Genomic DNA, 23151 nt, shown 5'->3' on the forward strand with positions numbered 1-23151 from the left:
GAACTCAACCCTAGAGTGCCTAACAGCTCTAAATTTTTTCCACAAGAGTGAGGAACATTATTGAATGAATGTGGTTTTCCAAGATGACTACCCTATCAATACATTTATCAAAAAAAAAATCAGTTTTCATAGTAACAAAATTTAAGTACAAGTCAGGTATTAAAGGGGCCATAACTAACTTCCTATTACCAATGGTTTTGTATCATCTGCCTTCCTCTGATCCCAGCTACCTGGGTCAGAGTGGATCAGGTTTGACTAAAGAAAAGTAAGAAACTTAGTTCCTTTGACTTCTCCCGATGATTTTAATTATCTTTTTGAGTTATAATTTTTCTCTTATTAACTCTGGCTATCCAAAACTCTTCTCTAGTATCTCATGGTGTGGTGCCAACCTTAGGTTCTCAAAAGCAATGACAATCAAGTACTGGTAGGTCTTATAAGGTCCTCTAGGTTCTCCGATTAATTTAATGTGTCTGAAGTCAAGCTAGCTCAATTAAAAAGGCTCAGCCCAAGGGTGATTCATGTTTCAACTACGACCATGCTGGAAGATTATCTATGTTGTCATCAAAAGGATATGATACCAGTGGAGGAATGCTTCAGATCTTTGAGTTAGCAAAGTAAGTAATTTATATTTTATCACACACACACACACAGTATGCACATGCTTACCCTTTGCAAGCTGCGGGGTTGAGAAAGACAGTTGCCTTCTTCACCTGTGCATTCGAAGGAATGAGTTGATTTCCAAATACCTAAGAGAATAAAAGTTTTAAAAATGGATTTTCCCTTGTCTTTTACTTAGCTACTAAACATATTTTGGGCCAAAATAACTCATTCTCAACCTGTATTGCACTTAGCCTTACCAGAGATGAAGTGAATGCCTCCATGTTCCTATATTTACAAATTGCAGCATGCCTAAATGTCATATGACAATAACTATTTACTCAATCCTATAAACTCTCACCTATGAGAGGTGGAATGAGATGACCCTTTTACTGTGTGTCAAATTGTCTGGGTTGTTACTGTGCATATAAAATACTAAAATTATGGCACTGTTAGGATAGGATCACTGAAAAAGACCTTCTCTGTAAGGGGAGCGGAGGGCCTCCCTTGAGGCAGTGAGGAAGAATCAGTAGGTGGGTACAAAAAGCTAGGATCCCTTAAGCGGGCACCAATGAGCATCTGGATGAGATCTGATCTTGAGTAGCCCTGTGATCCTGGGTTGATTCACCATCCCGATGGCTCACAAGGCTGGGGTAGCAATAGGGCAGAAAAAAGACTGCATAGGAATAGCAGGTAACTAGGTCTGGACAAATTTTTGCTGATGTGTGTCTTAAATGTCCTTCAAACGGCTAGGGCCGAGGTGCCAGAACAAGGTGCCAGTAGTCTTCCTACTAGAAAAGGGAAGAAACCCTACTATGGACTGGGTCCGGTACTTGAAATCGGCACAGCTATTTAGAGCCATGAGGACTGGGTACAGTGAAGACAGATTCAATTCAACAAGAGTCAACTGAATGTCAACCTACGGTCTGGGCAGGGGGGAAACAAGGAGTCCCTGAGCTTACGGAGCTTGTGTTCTACCAGGAGGGAAAAACCATGTACACAAATAAGTAAAAATCAAACAAAAAGAAAATAAATATGACTGTAATTAGAAGTCACAGGATCCTGAAATGGGTAGGAATGAGAATCTAAGAATCAAGTTGAGAGTAGATCGAGATTATTGACCATCTCAAGTTTTTGTTCCTTATTCTATCTGCACTCTTCATTAATTTTTTGATATGGTTTTTCAACTCCAACTTTTTCTTGTATAAATTAAGAGAAGGCAGGTTCATAGACATCTGGTTTCTAGAGTACAAAACAAGTCACTTTCCTTCAGATTCCCAGGCACTGGAAGAAAAAACCCTCCAGGGAAACAGATTTGAAATTGAGCAACAGAAAGCTTTCTCCCAAGGGCATTTTAACATAAGAAATAAGTTAATTTTAACCTTTTTTTCCCCTTTTCTGCAAGAGCAATATCAAGGGCCATGATCAAGAAGACACGGCCAGAGAGGCTATAGTCTGTCAGAGGGGAAATTAAATCCATTCACCATTTCCTTGGTCTTTAAAGTATTATCCTTATCTCTTTAATTACAAAGGCTATTTATATGGAATGCTGGTGTTTACTAGACCATTTTTATGTTATATATAAAAACCTATCAATCTACTACCTCCTTTTCATAACCTTGTAGCAGTCATTCCATGCTCCTACAAAGCAAAGAGACAGATCCGAAAGAAGATACAAGACATAAAAGAGAACAGAAAGGTGATGAGAATACAAGGATAAAAGGTGGGGGTAAGGAGGGGGACAAGGCAGGGAGGAGTGTCAGAGCGGGTATATAAAATGGAAAAATTGCTAGCTTTTGTGGATGGAGAAAAATACTAGACTGAGGCTGAAGGTGGAAGCAGAAGTAGGTCTTTCAAAATGAGCAAATCAAGGTGAAGAAAGAATCAGTCATAAGCAACAAATGGTGAAGAAAAAGACTAAAGAGGACCAGGGAAAGGGGAGAAAATATGAATGCTACATTTAAGCAACTGGTCCTTATATACAGGGTATCCTTTTGGTCTTCATTATCTCTATTCTTATTGTTATTGTTAAAAACAAGTACTCCCTGAATGTTTCAGGTAGTGGTATAATCCAAATAAGGGATCTCCCCTCCCCCTTAAGGGAGAAGACATAGGTAAACAGAAATAGCCAGTCTACCTGAAAGACTCATAAGCATAACCTCTAACCCTACCCTGTATGACGGAAAAGAAATTCTACCAACCTCCTTATCTAGCTCACTCATGATTAGTGTACACAACAGGTACTACAGGTCTGTGGGTGCACTTGAAAAGGACTCAAGCCTTTTACCTCCCAGAGTATAAACTAGAGCTGCTCCTGGCAGAAGCTACTGCCTAGACTGCAATCCTGGAAAGAGATAGGGAAGCACACTGCTGCTTTGCCATGCCGGAACCAAATGAGGCAGCTGAAAACTCAGTAGCCACAGAACTTCCGTACATGTGCCTCTGCACACTTTTTGCACCATTGCATTGATGATATATCAATGTTTTATTATAAAAAATTCTATGGTTAGACTTAAGCAGCATATGGTTGTTCCATGGCACACAGTAGACACTTAACAAATGCTTCTGATTGACAACTAAGCCTGAGCAAATTTAAGAAAAGAACTTGTTCTTTTTGTAATCTGAATGAAGATTCTTCCTCCAACCATATCCGAGTCCTCAGGAGCCAGACTATAAAATAAAGGGTCTCCAAGGACTGGTTGAAAAACTAGCTTTACTTTTGAATGTGTAGTGTAGATAAAGGGCTCCAGACCGCTTGATCTAGTAGGACTATGGCCTGTTTGTTGATTATTAGGATAAGTTGTCCTTCCTAATTCTGTTCTGAATTTCATGTTGGGGTTGGGGAATAGGGAGTTGGAGAGTAGGGGAAGAGAAGGGAAAGGGGATCTAAGGATGATCTAGTCCCTGTGGTCAACTGAGGGTCAATTTGGACAAAATGAAGTCTACCTTCAGTAACCTTCATTCATTTCCAATGACATATTGTGCTGGGCAATGCACCTAGCAGTCCTGGAGGAGAGGAAGGGAAATGCACACATATAGTGCCTCCTATGTGCCAAGTACTGTGCTGAGTGCTTACAAATATCTCATTTGACTCTGTGAGGTGGGCACTATTATTATTTCCACTTTACAATTAAGGAAACTAAGGCAGACAGGGGTTAAGTGACTTGCCTAGGGTCACAGAGCCAGTAAGTGTTTGAGGATAGACTTGAACTCAAGTCTTCCTGACTCCAGGCTCAGCAATCTATCCAATGGGGCACCTGGCTGCTTCTAGGAATACTAAGATGAAAAACACCACCATCTTTGTTCTCACAAGTTTTATTATCTATAAAACAAACTAACCAAGTGTTTAAATGCAAAGGAAAGGTCTCACTGGTGACTCTGCACTCTTGGAAGTTAAAGGTTATTATGCAGCTAGCTGTTCACTCTGCTTACTTGTGTACTTTTATTTAGAATCTACTGCTTGGTGATCAAGCGACGTCTCAATGGTTTTGAGTGGGTACTTTCTCATATGCTGATATAATAAACAATCTATTCAGTTTGGTAGTTTTTCAGTCATGTCTGACTCTGTAATCCCATTTGGGGTTTTCTTGGCAAAGATATTGGATTGGTTTGCCATTTCCTTCTCCAGCTCATTTTATAGAGGAGGAAACTGAGGCAAAGAGGATCAAGTGACTTGACCAGGGTCACACAGTTGGTAAGGGTCTGAGGCCAGATTTGAACTCAGGAAGATGAGTCCTCCTGACTCCAGGTTTGTTACTCTATCCATTGCACCACCTAGCTACCCCTGTAGCCTATCATTTTCTGATAGGATGAGAACTCTCGTTTGCCTAGGTCAATGAAAATCTTTAGGGTAAATTTACTTGTCTTTGCTTTATTCTTGAAAATTTGGAAGCTTTTCCACTAATTTTTGATTTAATCTAACTCTAGTAGGATCCATAAGCCTTACTAGAAAGCTGTATTCTAGCTTAACTATTAATATTATAAAATTCTTTCTGAGTTGGTATAAGCTTCTGAGACTTCAGGCTAGCTTGGAGTTAAAAGTCCTTCCAATTTCCTACCAATGATAATGGCTTTTTTCTTTACTTTTCAGTCAGTTTTCTTACTTATTCTAATTCAAATCTGGTCTATCTACTTGCCTAAATTTTTTAGATCAGGTTAGTTAGAAAGACATTCTTCTAGACTTCTTATTTTATGAGCAAGGAAGATTTGCCATTAGAGAGCTACGCTCCCTCTCCAAACAGCTGAAAAGGGGGAGATTATGGCTTCATAACTGCAACTCTATACCAGCCTGGTGAAGCTGCATGACTGCCACTTCCCAATCAGAAGCAAGTAACTTTCTCATTTCTTAAAGCAGTCATCTTCCCTCTCCCAAGAGGAATTTCCGAAATAGCTGCTACTTGCTAGCTTAGCTGTTACCTGCAATTTCAATTAAAAAAAAAAAAAAAACACTTTCCCCAACCGCTTAGGTGGCACTTGAACCTGAAATATTTACAGCCTGTTTTATAAAGGCTGTGTTGGCAAGAGGGTTCCTCAGAACTAATTCTAAAAGAAATGTCCCCATCAGAACAAAACATTTCTAAACAACATTTTAAAAGGGAAAACTTGACAAGGTTTTAAAACAGAGTTAAAGTGGTTTTATCACTCCCACTTTAGTGGGAATCTATTAATAGTATGAAACATCAGTGTAATCTCTGAAAATATTTCGGGAACAAATGTGAATTTGTCTGCCACCCACTTCTCCAGCTCAATGTACTGTTCTCTTTTCCATTGATGATTTTAATGATTCTTTTGTTGTATTTCTGACAGGATAAGCTTAATGGACACAATGTATTCTCAAAATGTCACCAACTCCTTGAAACTTGTGACACATCTTGATTAAAGAAAGCCACAAACCCACAGAAAAGGCAGCATGTATTTGGAGTCTGAAGGCCTGGGTTTGAATCCTGACACTTCCACTTACTACCTGTGGGTCCCTGGACAAGTCATTTAACTGACTAGGCCTTAGTTTACTCATTTATAAAATGAAGAGAATGCACTAGAAGAGTTCTATGCTCTAATGCTAAGGGGAGCAAAATATAAAGCCAACATGATGCTCTCTTGAGAACTGCAGATAAATGTGGCAACTTCCCACATGGATAAAAACACAGGTCTAGAACAACAAAAAGAATCTTGAGATGGATTTTAATAGTATCACTTAATAAACTTTGAAAGGCAAGTCCCAAAATGTAGTACCACACATGAACACAATCCTCAAAGTTTATCTAGATGTAGGGACGGCCCACAGCTGGATCAGTCCTTCAGAGGTCATTCCATGCAAAGGCAAATCAAAGGAGGCTGAGCTAGGCCAAATATGCAGCCTTGTGGTTATTATTTTAGTCTCCACCCCCTAGCCCCCTCCCCGCCCCCGGTCAGGTCTAGCTCTTTGTGACACCATTTGAGATTTTCTTGGCAGAGATACTGGGGCTGTTGACCATTTCATTCTGCAGCTTACTTTACAGATGAGGAAACTCAGGCGAACACGGTTAAGTGACTTGCCAAAGGTCACACAGCTAATAAGTGTTACTATAGAACAAAGTAAGTTTGGGAGGTATAGGGGTGGAAGAAGGAAAGGAAGGGTTGTTATTCACCAGATAGCTAATCTGCTAGTGTTCCATTAGGAGTTGGCTCACAGCCTGAGGTAGCCCCACATTTTAGGAAGAAATTGGCTCACAGCCTGAGGTAGCCCCACATTTTAGGAAGAAATAGCCCCAACTCCAGTCATGTGAGGCACTATATCTGGCCAAAGACCCTGGAACAGTCTGGGTGAAGTACTGCACAACGGAGATAAGAAAGGCGGAATTTAATTTTATCACACTGAATGGTATTACCTGGGCTTCTTGACAGGCTGCTCTCCTTAGTAGGTTATCACTATCAAGGTAAAAGAAAAAAGGAAATGGACATTAGCTTTCAATAAAAAGTTTAGGATTCAAATAAAAGAGTTTGTTTTGCAAAACATATGTAAACATTTCTTTTAAATTACTAAGAAAGTCATAAGGAGCAGATAACATAGCATAGAAAAAACTTGAAAAATAATTTCTCTGGAGAAAATTCTATGTTGCTTATTTCTACAATCTCCATTTTCATTCCTTCCCCAGTTAAATTACTCTGGTCATTCGATAATAGTGAAATAATTTGTTTCTTAATCTGTTTTCTTTTTCCTGCTATTTCATTTAAAGTCAGACTTCTCTTTTTTTTAATGTCACCATCCATGATATCATAAGTAGAACATTTTTGGCATAACAAAGATCAGTTTAGAAAAAAATTCAAAGGAAAGTGTCAAAAAAAAGTTCATCTATTTAGCTTCAAAGTTTTTAAGAAGCTTTTAAATACAGTTTGCGTCATTACGGCACCAGGCAGCTCTTCTGGCTAACAATTCCACAATCTTTTCAATAGAAGGCTCAGTGTAGAATGGATGTAATTTGCTGGCAGTACTAAGATAATTTCAAGTGGTTCTAGGCCATTATGAAAATCTGTACTTGGATTGGGCAACCAAAAGGCAATTTATTTAAAAAAAAATTAAAAGAAAAAAAGATGATTATACCTTCATTCTTTTATTCTCTATGCTTTTTCACTAACATTATGTATTTAGTGTTCTTTACATTTCAACACAAATTCGAATCCATTTTTTGTATCTATTATTGAACTAAAACAAATAAAATAAACAGGTTTTTGCTTTTTACCACAGCTACAGGAAAAGGGCTGCCTACTTATTTTCTTATGATACAGCAAGGCCAGAAAAAACATCCTGCTAACCTACAAGAATCTCTAAACTCCACTCATCTGGAAGGTATAAAAGCTGCTAGTTTGAATGGTATTATCTAAGAACAAAGTTTCATTAAAATTCCAATGAAACAAGAAGCCTACTGGCCTAGCTAGCTTTGTAACATAAATTTAATATAGTGTAACCATAGGACCTTGGACAGAAGGTCCCTAAACCTGAATTCCCTAAGGCTCTGTTCCAATCCTTCTGTTATCTCCTCTTTCTACATTGTCTCTTGCTCATTGTCTTCCACAGATTCAACTGTCATTTCTATACAAATGATTCCCAACTCTGTATTCAATCCCCAAATCAGTCCCAATCTGTGACCTGAACTCCAGTCACACATTAACTCCCTACTGGACATCTTCATCTAGATGTCCTTTAAGCATCTTATTTAAAAATCCAACACAAAACACAATATCCAACATGTACCCTTGTTCCCCCTGAAAAACATTATTAACAACAAACCCAAATATTCCTCCAAACTTTCCTATTTCAATTGAAGGTATCACCAAACTTCTAATAAAACAGGTCAACAACTGAGCAGTCACTCTCAACTCTTCCTTCTCCCTCATTCTTCACATCAGCTATTATGCCTTGCTAATTTTACCTCTATAGCATCCCTTACACTCATCCCCTTCTCTTCAGTCTCAAAGCTATGATTCCATTTAGGTTCCCCATCAACTTTCATCTAGGATACTGAAATAAGTCTCTAAATTTCTCCCTCTGGTTCCAGTTTCTCCCCTCTCCAATTCATCTTCCATACTGTTGCCAAAATAACTGATCCTAAAGCAAAAGACACTCTCCTGCTCAAAAATCTAGGCTCCTTCCAGAATGATACAATGAGTTCTCAACCTGGCATTTAAAGTCCTTCATAATGTGGCTCACAGCCACTTTGCCAGAATTATTTCATATTATTACCTCCGCATTCAATCTACTTGCTGTTCCTTCAGACTTGGTACTCTATTATCCACTTTTGTGCCATTACGAAGGATGCCTGGAACACCCTCCATTACCTCTCAGAAATCTTGGCTTCATACAAGGCTCAAGTCAGGCACCACCTCATACAGGAAGCCTTTCCTAACTACTTTCATTAGTTTGTTTTAGGTCAGGTCCACAGTAGAAGAAAATCTCTTTGAGTGAAAGAGTTTTTTCTTTTCTGCTTCTGTATGCCCAATGCATGTCATATAATAATATATACACAGCACAGTGTACAAGGCAACCCTAGAACAGAAGACTCACTGGCCAAATTCTATCAACATTTGCTTGTGCAACTATGTATTAGAAGGCAAATTGAAGCCCAGAGAAGGGAATGTCATAACCATCATGAGTTTTGATCATGTGTGATATGACTGCCAGAGCAATGACCCTTCCTACAAAGGAGGTCTCAAGTAAAGCATTGGAAACATACACATACTGACTTTATGACATCATTGCCTGCTAATTATATTCCTGAATTTTTAAGGGGCCTCATGATACAAATTTTCCATACCCTATAAATAAGGTTCTTAACCTGGGGTCCATGAACTTAAAAAAAAATCAATAACTGTATTTCAATATCATTGGTTTCCTTTGAAAGTGCATATATTTTATGCCTTTAAAAACATCATTCAAAGAAGGCATTCATATGTAGATAGTCAAAGGAGTCCACAACACAAAAAAGAACCATGTGTGTCCAATATCCTGTAATACTATGTAAAGGCAGGCCCCATGTTTTGTGTGTGATTGCTTGCAAGGCTAACAAGAAGCACTAATACATTTTTTGAACCAACCAATACTAATGCCCAAAGGCCACAAGATATTGATCTTGGGAAGAGAGGGATAAAGAAGCAGGGATCTTGGGGTATAAATCCACAAAGATGTTTTTACCATCTTTTACCAAAATGAAGAGACTGAATGAGATGATTTCTCAGGTACCTTTCAGTTCAGATCTTTTATCCTGTAACTGACCAGGTGACATGGCCAGAGATGTGAACCCTTGAGGAACTGAAAAAAAATACGAACAAGAGGAAGCAGCCACGTCTCACCTTATCATGGATATGCATCTCTGTGTCACTGAAGAAAAGTGAAACAAAGACTAAGTGTGGGCTCTGGGATACTGAGGGGAAGGCAGTGTTTTCACTGATGTATAAACTTCAGAGATGGGAGGCTCTGACCACGCTGGCAAAATCTGTTAAAATGATCTATGCTTGCCAACAGTACCACAGACTTTCAACAGCCCTCACCTAGGTAACAAGATGCTACTTAACTGTTCTGGAAAAGTTTTAGCCTATGGTAGAAGAGCCAATAAATTGTTCATGACCTTTGACTCAAAGATCCTACTGTAAGACATATACCCCAAAGAGGTCAAAGGCCAAAAGATGCCATTTTTACCAAAATACTGCAGCAGTTCTTTTCTGCAGAAGCAAAACAAAGAAGCCTGGAAACAAAAATGGGTACCTATAAAATTGGGAATGGCTGAATAGACTGTGGCGTGTATGGAATATTACTGGATCCTACAGAATGACAAAGAAAAATAATTCAGAAAACTATGAGAAAAGTTGTATGAACTTAGGAAAGGTGATGAAAGCAGAATGAAGAAAACAATTTCCACACTAACTAAAACAGGACTAAAAAGGCAACTGACCTCAGGTTAACAGTAATAACCAATCATGGTCCATTAGAACAAATGATTAAATCCACTTCTCAACTCTCCATAGAGAGGCACAAAATGTTGCACATGTTTTGCTTAACTTTTTGTTTTTGGTTACACAGGAGAAGGCAATGTGGATTTATGGGGAAATGGCAGATGTATTTTAAGGTGACAGCGCTCAGATAATACTGCTTATCCTAAAGGTACTGGCCTCTATTCTTCCTGTTCCTCATGTTCATGCTTAGTTCATGGCAGACAGAAAGGCCAAGTACTAAGTGGGTTATAGCAAAAGAAGTAACAGGAAGCTATCACCTTAAAATAATCTAATATGTATATTCTCTACACTTCTATATATTTTTCCATTATCATGGGCTGCTATCTTTTATGTATAGTCCTAACAGCATTAATATTCTGTCACCTGTGATTTAAAAAGAAAAAGCAGCTCTACAGATCCTACAGATTTTGTCCTCTGATGCTGCCACCCTAACTTCATGTTGCCTCTCACAATCAGAATGTGAGCTCCCAGAAACTCCTGGTTTTACTGTGTCCCTGTGCTTAGCAAAAAGTGTTTAATAAAGATTTTCCATTCCATTTCAAAGACTAGGTTAAGTTACAGGAGCAAAGCTGCATATTATTGAATTAGTTTGCCAGAAGGCAGTATGGTATAATATAGGGCTAGACTCAGTCATGAGTGACCTTGGACAAAGCACCTAAAAGCACTTCCTCTATGCTTCCTCACCTAAAAAAATGGGGCCAAAGACATTTCTCTGCCTTATAAGGTTGCCATAAGGAAAGTACTTGTAAATCTTAGAGCCTTATAGAAATGTGAGCTATCGTCACCATCACCATCATCGCTATCATTATTTTGTTATTGTTATTATTATTACTGGTTCTATATTAAACATTAATCATTCTTTGCTAAGCCCTCCCAGTTTCACAGTCAACTGGTTCCTTTTCTAAATTAAATCCAACTGGTTACTGTTATTTCTTGCTAGTTAACTCATGAATTTATACTGCCCCCATCTTCACCTAAGCTATTTCTTTCAGCCACTTTGATCACTGGAGAGGTGAGGTTCATTTCAGTCACAGGTATGACACCTTAAGTGGAAACTTTTCTCTTTAGTCACCTAATCCCAAACATAACTATTATTCTTTGACTCTGCTCATCAAAAATTTCTAAATTAGCTTCTCTTGTTTTCAGAGACCTCAGTATATTTCATGACTTTGTCCATCCAACAACCCTCATTTGAACTTTTTTTTTTACTTATATGCCAAGCATCAAGCCAAGCTCTCAAGATATAAAGGCAAAAAACATGGTCACTGCCCTCAAAAATCTCACAATCTAATGGAGGATACAACATGCAAACAACTATGAACATACAAGTTATCTACAGTGTAGATGTAAGGCAATGTAAGAGAGAAGGTAGAGTTTCAAATAGAAGGTAAGATTTGAGCTCAGTTTTGAAGTTAGAAAAGCCAAGAGGCGGGGATGAGAAGGGAGAGTATTCTAGGCATGGGAGAGAGAGCCAGTGAAAATACTTGGGAATCAGGAAAAGGGAATGTCTTATGTGAGTTAACAGCAAGTTATCACAGCAAGGATCACAAAGTACAGTAAAGTATAGCAAGACTGGAACGGTAGAAAGGGTTTAAAATTATAAAGGGGTTTAAAAGCCAAACTGAGGATTTTTCATTTGAACCTGGAAGAAACAGGGATCTCCTGGGGACTGATGAGTAGAGGAGCAATATGGTCAGACCTGAGCTGAGTGGAGACTTGAAGCAGGGAGATCAACTAGAATATTACTGCCTCCAGGTGTGAGGTGATGAGGGTCTACACTAGGGTGGCAGCATCAGAGGACAAAAGAGGGTATAGAAGAGAGATATTGGGAAGGTCAATTTGGCAGGACTTGGCAACAGATTGGATGCGTGGGATGAATGCAAGAGAGGAGCTGAGAATGATACCTAGGCTTCTAGCCTGGGTGACTGGGAGGATGGTGCTATTTCCAACAGTAATAAGAAAGCTCAGGAAGAAGGGAAGGTTTCGGGGCAGCTAGGTGGTGCAGTGAATAGAGCACCAGCCCTGGAGTCAGGAGGACCTGAGTTCAAATCCAGCCTCAGACACTTGACACACTTACTAGATGTGTGACCTTGGGCAAGTCACTTAACCCCAATTGCCCTGCCTTCCCCTGCTCCAGAAAAAAATAAATAATAAAAAGGGAGGGTTTGGGGGAAAGAGAAAAGAGTTCTGTTTGGATATGTTGAGTTTAAGCTCTTTACGACACAATTAGTGCTAAATGTCGAATAGGTAGTTCATGATGCAAAATGAAATCAAGAGAGCTTAGAAGAATCATATACCCAGAGATGATAACTGAACAGGGAACTGATGAGATGACTGAGTAAAATAATATAAAGGCAAAAGAGAAGGGCAAGGACAGGGCCTTGGAGGATGCTCAGTTAGCGGACACGGCCTAGTCAGCAAAGGCAACTAAGAAGAAATGTTGAGACAGGTAAGATAAGAACCAGCAGAGAGCAGTGTCATGGAAACCTAGACAGAAAGGCATACCTAGGAAAGGAGGGTGATCAACAGTATCAAATGCTATAGAGAAGTCCAAAAGAGTGGGGATTGAGAAAATATTACCCTAGCCTCTAATAAACTTCAACAATGTATTATGAGTTCTTAAATTCTCCACTGTCTGGGACTCTGAGTCTCTCTTATTTGGGATTTCCATTTCCTTTTCAGGGAATACCAGGCCCCATCTCAATGGTCTGTGCTCTCACAAATCTATTAGCTCAAGACAGAACAAACCTACAATTTAATTATAATCCAATTCTTCTGGTCCCAGTCACATTGGGGACACTTATATGTGAATTTGTAACAGGTTTTTTTTTAAACATATCTTTCTTTATAAACGTTCTTTATAAAATATCAAATCTGCTAGAAATGATTTTTAGAAAGACTTGTGATTTGCAATGCAATTCAACACTAAGATTTCTCAATCTTAATAACTGCTTCGAGTTCTCAGAGTGCTACTCTAAACCAAACTGCTTTATGAAGGTAAATTTGCCGAATGTCAATACACTAAATGGAATGGGATGTGAAGAAGTGACTATACAAATCAGTTTATAAATTTTAAGAAAATCACCCTCATAATAACCATACTTCGTTCTGGCTAAAGAAACCAGTATAATCAGGTTGACTACCCCTCAACGCATACCAAACTGGGATTTGAATGACTTCTGACCATATAAAAATTGAAATCCACCCTAATATCAAATCTTCCTTGCCAACTTTAATAAAGACGTTTGAAAGAATGTGGCATAAGATTAAAAATCATTCCAAAACAAGGCTTCAAAATATCATCCGTGTAACAGCATCATCCTTGGAATAAGTGTAAAACCTCCCAAAGGACCAATTTTGAAAAGAATAATGCTCATTTGAAAACCTAAATTCTAGTTATGGGACTCGGAGAAGTCCTCATCATTTTGTGGAGGAGCTCCTGGGCTCTCAAAGGCTACACCAAGAGACTGTAATTTTTGGCTATTTCTAGCAAGGTAAAAAGGCCTGGAACACAATCCTGGTGATAGTCTGAACTCACCTACTGTCCAAGGACTTGACTAATTACATATAGAGAGATGCTTGCAAGTTGTAGGTTGGCTACTGGGTTTCAAAATCTTTGGCTGTGGCCGCTTATGAAACAATGTAAAATATAATGTGAACCCCCACCCCCATCCCCCAACCCCTGTTCTTTACAGACACTTTCTACTGCAACAGTGGTTAAGTAGCAGAAAAGAGGACAGAAGACAGTAATGATACAGGCTTCTATAAACATTAATGCGACTGTAGGTACTATAAATGTAAGAGCTTAGTCCAATGAGTTCAGATACTACTAGAGATACTGAACTGCAACAATATTCATATTCTCACTAAATCAAAAAAATGCAAGGGCAGTTTACAAATTTTCTGGGGGGAGGAAAAAGAATCCAGCAGATTTTAGTTTTATTCTGAATCCAAAGGCAACACTACTTCATGAGACATTTGGCCATCTTATCTTGTATTGATCATGAGCAATATAAGCAAAATTACTACCATAAAGTAATTATGTCTTATGTGCCAACATATATTGCAGAAGAGGAAACAGAAATTCTATGAGAACTTGACAGGATTCTCAAAACCAAGTCAACATATACTTCAACATTTGGTGACTTCAGCATGAAGGGAGGTGAGGGGAGGATAGCAAAAAATGATGTTTGATTGCCAAATCTCAAAAATTGCCTTTTCTCGATCTTCATCCTTTACCCTTATCCTCTTTGCTATTTCTGGCACCATCGTTCTCCTGGATGCTCTCTTCTCTCTAGGTTTTCATAATACTTCTCTCTCTTGGTTGTCCTCCTATCTATATGACCACTCTCCAGTCTCTTCTGACAGATTTTCATCTAGATCACACCCCCTAGCTATCAGTGTCCCACAAGGCTCTGTCTTGGGCTCTCTTTTCTTCTCCCTTCACTTGGTAATCTCATCAGCTTATGAGAATTTAATTATCTTGCTGACCTCTAGTTTCATGTCTCCAAATATCTATTAGACATCTCAAACTGAATGTCCAGTACACATCTTAAATTCACCATGTCTAAAACTCAACTCGTTATCTCCTGCCTCCTCTAAATCTTCCCCTCTTCCTAACTATCCTTTAATTGTCAAGGATACCATCACTGTCCCTGTCACTCAGGTTTGTAATCTAGGTATCATGCTTGACTTCTACTTTACTCTCAACCCCCCAATCTAACCTATGGTCAAGGCCTGCCAATTTTACCTAACATCTCTAACATATGCCGCCTTCTCTCCTTTGAAATCACCACAACCCCAGTGCTGGACCTCATCTCCTCAAAGCTGGACTATTGCAACAGCCTGCTATTTGGTCTTCCTACCTCAAGTCTCTTTCCACTCCAATCCACTCTCCACTCAGCTAGCTGCCCAAGTGATCTTCCTAAAGTACTGGTCTGACCATGGTCACTCAATAAACTCCAATGGCTTCCTATCACTTCCAGGTTCAAATATGAAGTTCTCCACTTGACCTTCAAAGCCAAAAATAAAAGACCAGTCCCTGCTCTCAAGCCTAATGGAGGAAGACAATCCATAATAGGGAGCTGAAGTGGGGAGAGTATTAATGATGGTTTTTAAGTACAAGAGGTAGACAGAAATGTTAGTTTTGAAGTCAAGAAAATCAGAAGCAGAGCCTGAAGGGTTGGCTAGCTAGGCCAAAAATGGAGGCTTAAAGAGGAACTCATCAGTAGGAGATGAAGACTGACTAGGGAAAGGATATTCTAGGGGGACAAAGCTATAGGAATGGTTGGATGTTTCAGGGTCAGGAGGACTCCAGGCACTGAGGGAAGATCCAGGAAGAGACAGCGGCTGAAACACGATTTTGAAGTCAGGAGCAAAGCTGGGAGAAGAAAGGTGGAGGAAGCAAAGAAACAAATTCATATTCAAATCCTACCTCTCACTAATAAGTAAAAACTTGCTATTAACATGAACCTTTAGAGAAAGTGACTATGTTATTTTAGTATTCATGATAGCCAAGGAGAGAAATTCCTGGTTCAGTCAAACACGTCCTAGGCTTTAGGAAAGCAGATTTGAAAAAGTCCAAGCCAATGGTCAACATAATTTAATGGCCCAAAACTCTAAAAGAAAGGTAGCTCAATAAGGATGGACCAATGCTCCCTACAGTGAAATTCTTATGACAAATTATCCAGGATATGGAAGAAGCATTTAAGATATGTATACGGCTACACATCACTCTGATGAACTCAAAAATAAAGCAGATGTACAGCAAATGGGATGAAGGTCACAGAACCAAGGAAGAATCTAAGAGGGCTGGGTCCTCTAAGATAATGTCAAGATAGTCAAAGCCCAAAATAAGCTGCAAAATGCTAAGGACAATAAAAACAGATTCCAAAGTTGGATCTGTAGCAAGAAAAACAAAGAAAGGACTGAACCACCACTTTAGGCAGATTGGTATTAACAGTTAATGTATGACACAGAAAGTGGAACCATTGAATTCCAATTTTTCTTCCATTGTCTCTATTAAGAATGACTGTCATTCTCCAAACAACGGAGTATCAGAATGGAAAGGGCAGTAAAGTGAAAAGTCAGGACGCAGAGGTCCTAGCTTTAGCTTTACTATAAATGGTCATCTTTGACAAAGCACTTAACCCCCTCTGGGCTTTCAGAGATTTGAAGGGCTGGCATGTGGAAGAGGGATCACATTTACTTTACACCACTGTAGAAGAAGGGGTACAAGTGCTAGGGAGAGAGATTTCATCTCTATGTGAGAAATTACAGTCAAGACAGTATGAAATTAGGATAGATAGCCTCATGGGATCAGATTCCTGTTCCTTGGGTGCATTCAATGAAGAGATGACCTTATTAACCATTTGCAAATGAATTTCCTAACTGGAGCAGGGGGTTGGATTAGATTACATGTAAAGTAGATACCAACTGGAAGATTTTGGTAAAAGCAGAACTAAGTGCCATAGAATGGAAAGGTAAAATAATCCTCACTGAGCAAGAGAAGCAACCCATGGATATGCCAGAAAAAGGTAACCTTCAGACAAATGTTAGAGACAGAAGCTAGAGTGGTAGAAGTCCAAGACAGAGCAGATGGTGAGTGAATGGAACCTAGCCATTCTTTGTACAAGTTTAGCCCAATTCTAGCCAACACTGAGATGATGAGCTAGCTTCCTTCACAAATGATATTGATGTAGGTATCCTTGTCTGATCACTTGATGTTAAAAATATCCAGTACATTTCTCAATTGGGGAATGGCTTGTGTTCCTATATATTTGGCTCAGTTCCCTGTATATTTTAGAAATGAGGCCTTTATCAGAGATACTAGTTGTAAAGATTTTCTCCCAATTTTCTGCTTCCCTCCTAATTTTTGTTGCATTGGCTTTTTTTTGTACAAAAACATTTCAATTTGACATAATCAAAATTATCCATTTTGCATTTTGTAATGCTCTCTATCTCTTGTTGGGTCATGAATTCTTTCCTTTTCCATAAATCTGATAAATAGACTATTCCTTGCTCTCCCAAATTACTTATAGTATCGGCCTTTACTCCTAAATCATGAACCCATTTTGACTTTATTTTGGTATATGGTGTAAGATACTGGTCTATGCCCAGTTTCTGCCCTACCATTTTCCAATTTTCCCAACAGTTTTTGTGAAATAATGAATTATTAGCCCAGAAGCTGGCCTCTTTGGGTTTATCAAAGAGTAGATTGCTAAACTTGTTGATTTCTCCTACTTGTGTACCTATCCTATTCCACTGATCCACACCCCTGTTTCTTAACCAGGACCAGGCAGTTTTGATGACTGCCGCTCTGTAGTACAGTTCAATATCTGGTATCACTAGGCCACCTTCTCTAGCATTTCTTTTCATTAATACTCTAGATATTCTAGACCTCTTGTTTTTCCAGATGAATTTTGTTATTATTTTGTCCAGCTCAGTAAAATAATTTTTTGGTAGTTCGATTGGTATGGCACTGAATAGATAGATTAATGAACAGGCAGTTTTCAGAGGAAGAAATTAAAGCTATCTATAGGCATATGAAAAAATGCTCTGGATCACTACTGATTAGAGAAATGCAAATCAAAACAACTCTTAGATACCACATCTCTCCTGTCAGATTGGCTAAAATAACAAAACAGGAAAATGATAAATGCTGGAAAGGATGTGGGGAGACTGGAACATTGTTACATTGCTGGTGGAGTTGTGAGCTGATCCAGCCATTTTGGAGAGCAATTTGGAACTATGCCCAAAGGGCTATAAAAATGTTCATACCCTTTGACCCAGCATTACCACTTCTAGGGTTGTATCCCAAAGAAGTCACACAAGCGGGAAAAGGACCCATATGTACAAGGATATTTATAGTGGCTCTTTTTGTGGTAGCCAAGAATTGGAAATCAAAGGGATGCCCATCAATTGGGCAATGGCTGAACAAGCTGTGGTATATGAAGGTAATGGAATACTATTGTGCCATAAGAAATGGGAATGATACGGACTTCGTAACAACCTGGAAAAACCTACATGACATAATGTTGAGTGAGCGGAGCAGAGCCAGGAGAACATTGTACGCAACCACAGATATATGGACTCCGTGAGGACCAACCCTGACATACTTCGCTCTTCTCAGCAACGTAAGGTGCAAGGACAACTCCAGGGGACTCACAATGGAGAATGCTATCTTCATCCAGAGAAAGAACTGTGAAGTTTGAATACAGATTGAGGCGCACTACATGCTCGCCTTTTTTGCTTCTCTTTTGTTTTTTTTTGGTTTTTGGTTATGTCTCTTCTCTCTCATGATTCATTCCACAACTTCTTCTCCACAACTTGACTAGTGTATAAATTAATTCAATGCGAAATTATACATGGTAGTTATATGAGATTCCAGGCCGTCTTGGGGAGGGAGGGGGGAGGGAGGGGAGAAAATCTGGAACTCAAAATTATGTAGAACCGTGTGTGGTAAACTAAAAATAAATAAATAAATTAAAAAAAAATATCCAGTACATTATATCAATAACAACTTTGAGAATCAGGATGTTTTGACTACAGCATACTCAAGTCTCATAATCACAATGAAAGTTTGAACACTAGGAGTGGACCCTTTACCCTTTAGGTCCACCATAGTTTACATGGGGTCTTTAAGACCAAAATATACTGCAGAGAATAAAATAATAATAATTTTTAAGGAGATGCATAAACATTATCACTAAGGGGGAAAACAGAAGAGAACACAAATGTACAAAGATTTTTTTTAAAAAAATCCATAGGCTATAAGGAATAAGAAAATGTAGTTTAAAAATCTGAAAAGGGATGCAAAATTTCATTTCACATTTAAGGGTTCTTTGACAATTTCTCATTTGCCAAAGAGGAGGCCTTTGGAAGAAAGAATTTAGAAGGCGCCAAGTCAGGAAAATCTACTGATGTTCATATGCCAAAGACTTACAGGGCATGAACTTTTCTACTATCACAGATAAAGGGTTGCTCTAAATTTATTCCAAGGCACTTGTAATGTTTTATTTATTACTGTAGGACTGCAGAATAAGATGACTGTATTACAATAACAACATTGCAGAGAGAGAGAAATCATACTGATCCATCCGATTCCCCCCCAAAAAGACATTTCCCACTACGATCTAAAAGCAAATTGTGCAGCAATCTGTAGCACCAGCTTTTCCTTTAAAGCATGCCAATATAACTTATGCTTTACAGCAAAAACAGACTCCAAGTATAGCATTTATAACAACCACTTCAACTTATACAAGACTATTTTCTTGTACTGAAATTAAACATTACATTGCCAGTAGCTGTGTCCTCTGGCAGCCCTGTGGAGCAGCAAAGGATTGGGGTGGGAGTAGAACCATAAAGAAAAATAAACTTCAGAGAATGACATATGACCGAGTGAGTAGAGGGGTGTGTGTGTGTGTGTGTGTGTGTGTGTGTGTGTGTGTATGTTTGTATGTATGTGTGTGTGTGTGTGTGTGTGTGTGTGTGTATGCACACCCACCCACACCCACACACCCACCCCCCCTTGGTTCAGAGAAATGATTGATCATCTAGGCTTAGATGGTTATTAAGGAACCTGGTAGAAAATGGATAGTTCTTCATTTGGAAACCCCCAAAGGAAGAAAAATTGTTCATGATGTTTGAATGGTTTTCAGGATCTTCTGATCTTTTGGCTAAACCAAGAGATGAAAAACCTTTTGCTCCCTGCAGATCTCCTCATAAAAACCTTCATTTTCCTTGATCTATCTGCCAACTGTTACTGGAGATACTAGGTCTTACTTCTAAATAGCACAGTGAGAACAAGGGCAAAATAGCTGACAGTATTCCTTACCTAACGCCATCAATTGGTTGCACAAAAATAATATAGCAAGTGAGACATCATTATAGAGGGCAGATAAAGCATGCAATTTATGTCTTGTACGATCTGTCAAATGACATCATGGTGCGGTTTTTATAATGTTATAACAGGGTTTGGCTATATTAGTGACTTTACTGCAAAACAAAATTGGTTGGGATGAGATTATGTGAGGGATATATGCCTGTATCTAACTCCATAAAGAGTCATGAAAAAGTGCTTCTGATGGCTATATGTTGCAATCTATCTATTTAAACTACATTGATTTCTATGAGTATCATAAAATGTGTGAGAAATAAGGTGCCATCCATACAGGCTATTAGAACTTGATTCACAGTGAAGGCCTATAGCAGCTGTGTGACTCTGGGCAAGATAGCCCCTCTGAGCCTTAGGTCTCATATTTACAAAATAAAGAAAATAATATTAATTACCCATCTCACAAAGCTGTGAAAAAAAGAGCTTTGTAGATCTTAAAGCAATACATAAACTCCATTGCAAACTCCAAAGCAATATATAAATTACATTGTATTCATCTGTACTTATTCTCTGCACATTTATTCTATATATACTTACAGACAGGGTGTCCCAAAAGTCTTGGCAGTTTTAAGTTTTAGCAGTAAGGCTTTTAGAACAATCTGTCTATCCATTAGGATATAAATTCACTGTAACTAGGGATTGTTTCATTCACTGTATCTGTACCCCCACTGCCTAGCACAATGCTTGGCACACAGTAGGCACTTACTACTTGTTCAATGTTATCATATCAAGCTGTGTATCTTCAGATCACATACCTACTTAGAAACTACAAATTAACATTATCTATGTTGTATTGTATTTTTATTCCATTAAACATTTTCCCAATTACATTTTAATATGGCTTGGGCAGCACCCAGGGGTATACATGCTGCCCTGTGTGTTTGATAAATCTGATATAAAGGAAAGTTGGGAGTCAAAATTTACTGTTGGAATGGCAAAAGGTTCTCCACATTTCCACTTGAGAATTTAAAATCGAAAACCACTTTTAAATTAACTGGATTTAGCAAATTGCTGAAAGTGAAAAATTCAAGTCAAGAAGCTGGCAGGGATATAAAATGTAGAAATGAAATTAACCAGCTAGCAATATTATCTGTTCTCTGGAGTTGAGCCAAGGTGGAATGAGTAGCAATACATTGGGTGCCAATAAAAACCTTTTTCCTTAATCCTTAAGGCAACAGATACTATATAGCTTAGCACCATGGAAAAGATATACCTGGTCCCATTTTACAGACAACATTTTTGCTTTGTTGAAAGATCTGCAGTCTAAATGCATCTTTCCTGGAATATTTATAGCAAAATGTAGCAGAACTATGACCTTAATCTTTTTTCTCTTTATTACACAGTGCTTTATGTGATCATGAAAAGTGCTAAAAAGCAGCCAGGCAGGTATCCATTTATTAAAGACACCAAAGCTCAAGTACTGTGTCTGCTAGTCTCTGCACAGGTCAGTCCCCCATCCCATTGACATAGGTATACAGATATAATATATGCCTGCCATTTTCTCACATATCTTGAAAGATGTTCCCAGATCACTACAAATGCCAGCTGGTATCTAGTATTCTATGCCATTCTAACTCAACCTTCGATACTCCTGGTTTCTAATTCCTACTATGAGTAGTCTGCCAGGTACATGGCTTTAGCTCACCACTCCTTCAGGAAAATGTACTATCAATTAATCAAATACTGATTAAGTGGAGACTATATGCAAGATATTATGCTAGGTACTGAAGATACAAAGACAAAGAATGAAATAATTACAACCTGCAAAGAACTTGCATCCTAATAATGATAAGAGAAGCTCCCAGAAATGGCCTCAAGAAATGATTTGCTCTATCTTCCAACCCACAAGCAAATAGATGTCTGAGCCATCCAAGATCTATTGTTATTCATGGTCTTCTTGAATGTTTCTAAGAATGGGATCTCTATATTTACATGAGATTCCCATCATCCTGATGAACAATAATAATCTCTCAGGTACTACAGCCAAAACTGGCAGACCCCTGCAGATACACAAAATGTGTTATGGTAGACTATCATGTCTGATATGATGTCCAATGAGTATACTTTCTTGAAGTCCTCACTCTCACTGCACAGTAAGAATTTCCATTAATACCACTAAGTAATGGTGGCACAACAGGAAGCATGGAGAGAACCAAGTGGAAGACAACCAACTACTGTAGTTCTATCTTCAAGATGGCACAGACCAAAAAAAGGCTGCTGATGTATGTGCTACAGAATAATGTAAGCTCTTCTCTCCTTTAGGCCAGATCACACCTAATTTATCCTGGTCAAATAAGAATCTATCCTATTTTTAAAAGTCCATTTGAAGAGATAATACTACTGCTCTGCTGAGTATCACATTCTAATGTTGAATAACATTCACTAACAGAAATGCTTCTTGTTATCTAATGTAATTTTCCCATGCTGTCATTTCTCTGTTACTTCATTTTCAGATCATTGTGGAGATGCAGAATTGATCCTTATTGACAAATATGATGCCTATTTTCACTTTATATGCTCCAGACTAGCATTCTAGAGGCTGTTTCCTTATAAACAGTTTGTCTACAATTAAGATTTTCACCAGTAGGTGAATAATGATATTTTGTGAATAGCTTCCTGGTCTAAATACCTAAATTTCCCACAGCTGTGGTTAACTGAATAAATGAGCCTACAGAATATTTTCCAACTGAATTCTGTTTTTTCTATTAAAAAATAAATTAAATGTTAAAGAATACTATATTTAAATTGGATACACAACATAGGACAATTTAAAAAGCACATACTGTACACAGATAGTTATGATAAGGGCTCCTTTCTCAACAATCTTTAACTGTTTAATCTAGTTCTAGTTTAGTCTCTTGAAGAGAACAAGCTCAATAACTTGCCATGAACCTTCCTCCACATGTCCACTTATTGTCCTGAACCAACCCCATATGTCAAAGGTCCTTACAGGCATCAAGGGATAACCTTGCCTTGACCTCTGGCTCCTCAGTTCTCACCTACTTGATAACTAACACCTCAGGCTTGTTTTCAGCTGGATCTGGTTTCACTTGGATTTAAAGACCTGATCCACAGCTCCTTCCCAGCTGAAGGCACAGTCTTATCTGGCAATGTTTCCAGTTAATCCTAGAACAGTCTTTAGATCTCCTTCCCTGTACTTTCGGTCAGCAATT

General features: G+C 38.5%; 1 protein-coding gene across 1 annotated transcript in view; it reads right to left on the minus strand.

Annotated features, from left to right (window-relative positions):
* The window catches only part of AGK (acylglycerol kinase), a 99286-nt gene that overhangs the window by 51329 nt on the left and 24806 nt on the right, over nucleotides 1-23151 (minus strand). The window contains exons 3-4 of the mRNA XM_036758483.1: nucleotides 6465-6504; nucleotides 667-746 (exon numbers count right to left, since the gene is read on the minus strand). Coding sequence (XP_036614378.1) covers nucleotides 667-746; nucleotides 6465-6504 — 120 coding nt within the window. The remainder of the gene's footprint in view (nucleotides 1-666; nucleotides 747-6464; nucleotides 6505-23151) is intronic.

This window comes from Trichosurus vulpecula, chromosome 5 (assembly GCF_011100635.1).
Source record: "Trichosurus vulpecula isolate mTriVul1 chromosome 5, mTriVul1.pri, whole genome shotgun sequence".
In the NCBI taxonomy this organism is placed as follows: Eukaryota; Metazoa; Chordata; class Mammalia; order Diprotodontia; family Phalangeridae; genus Trichosurus; species Trichosurus vulpecula.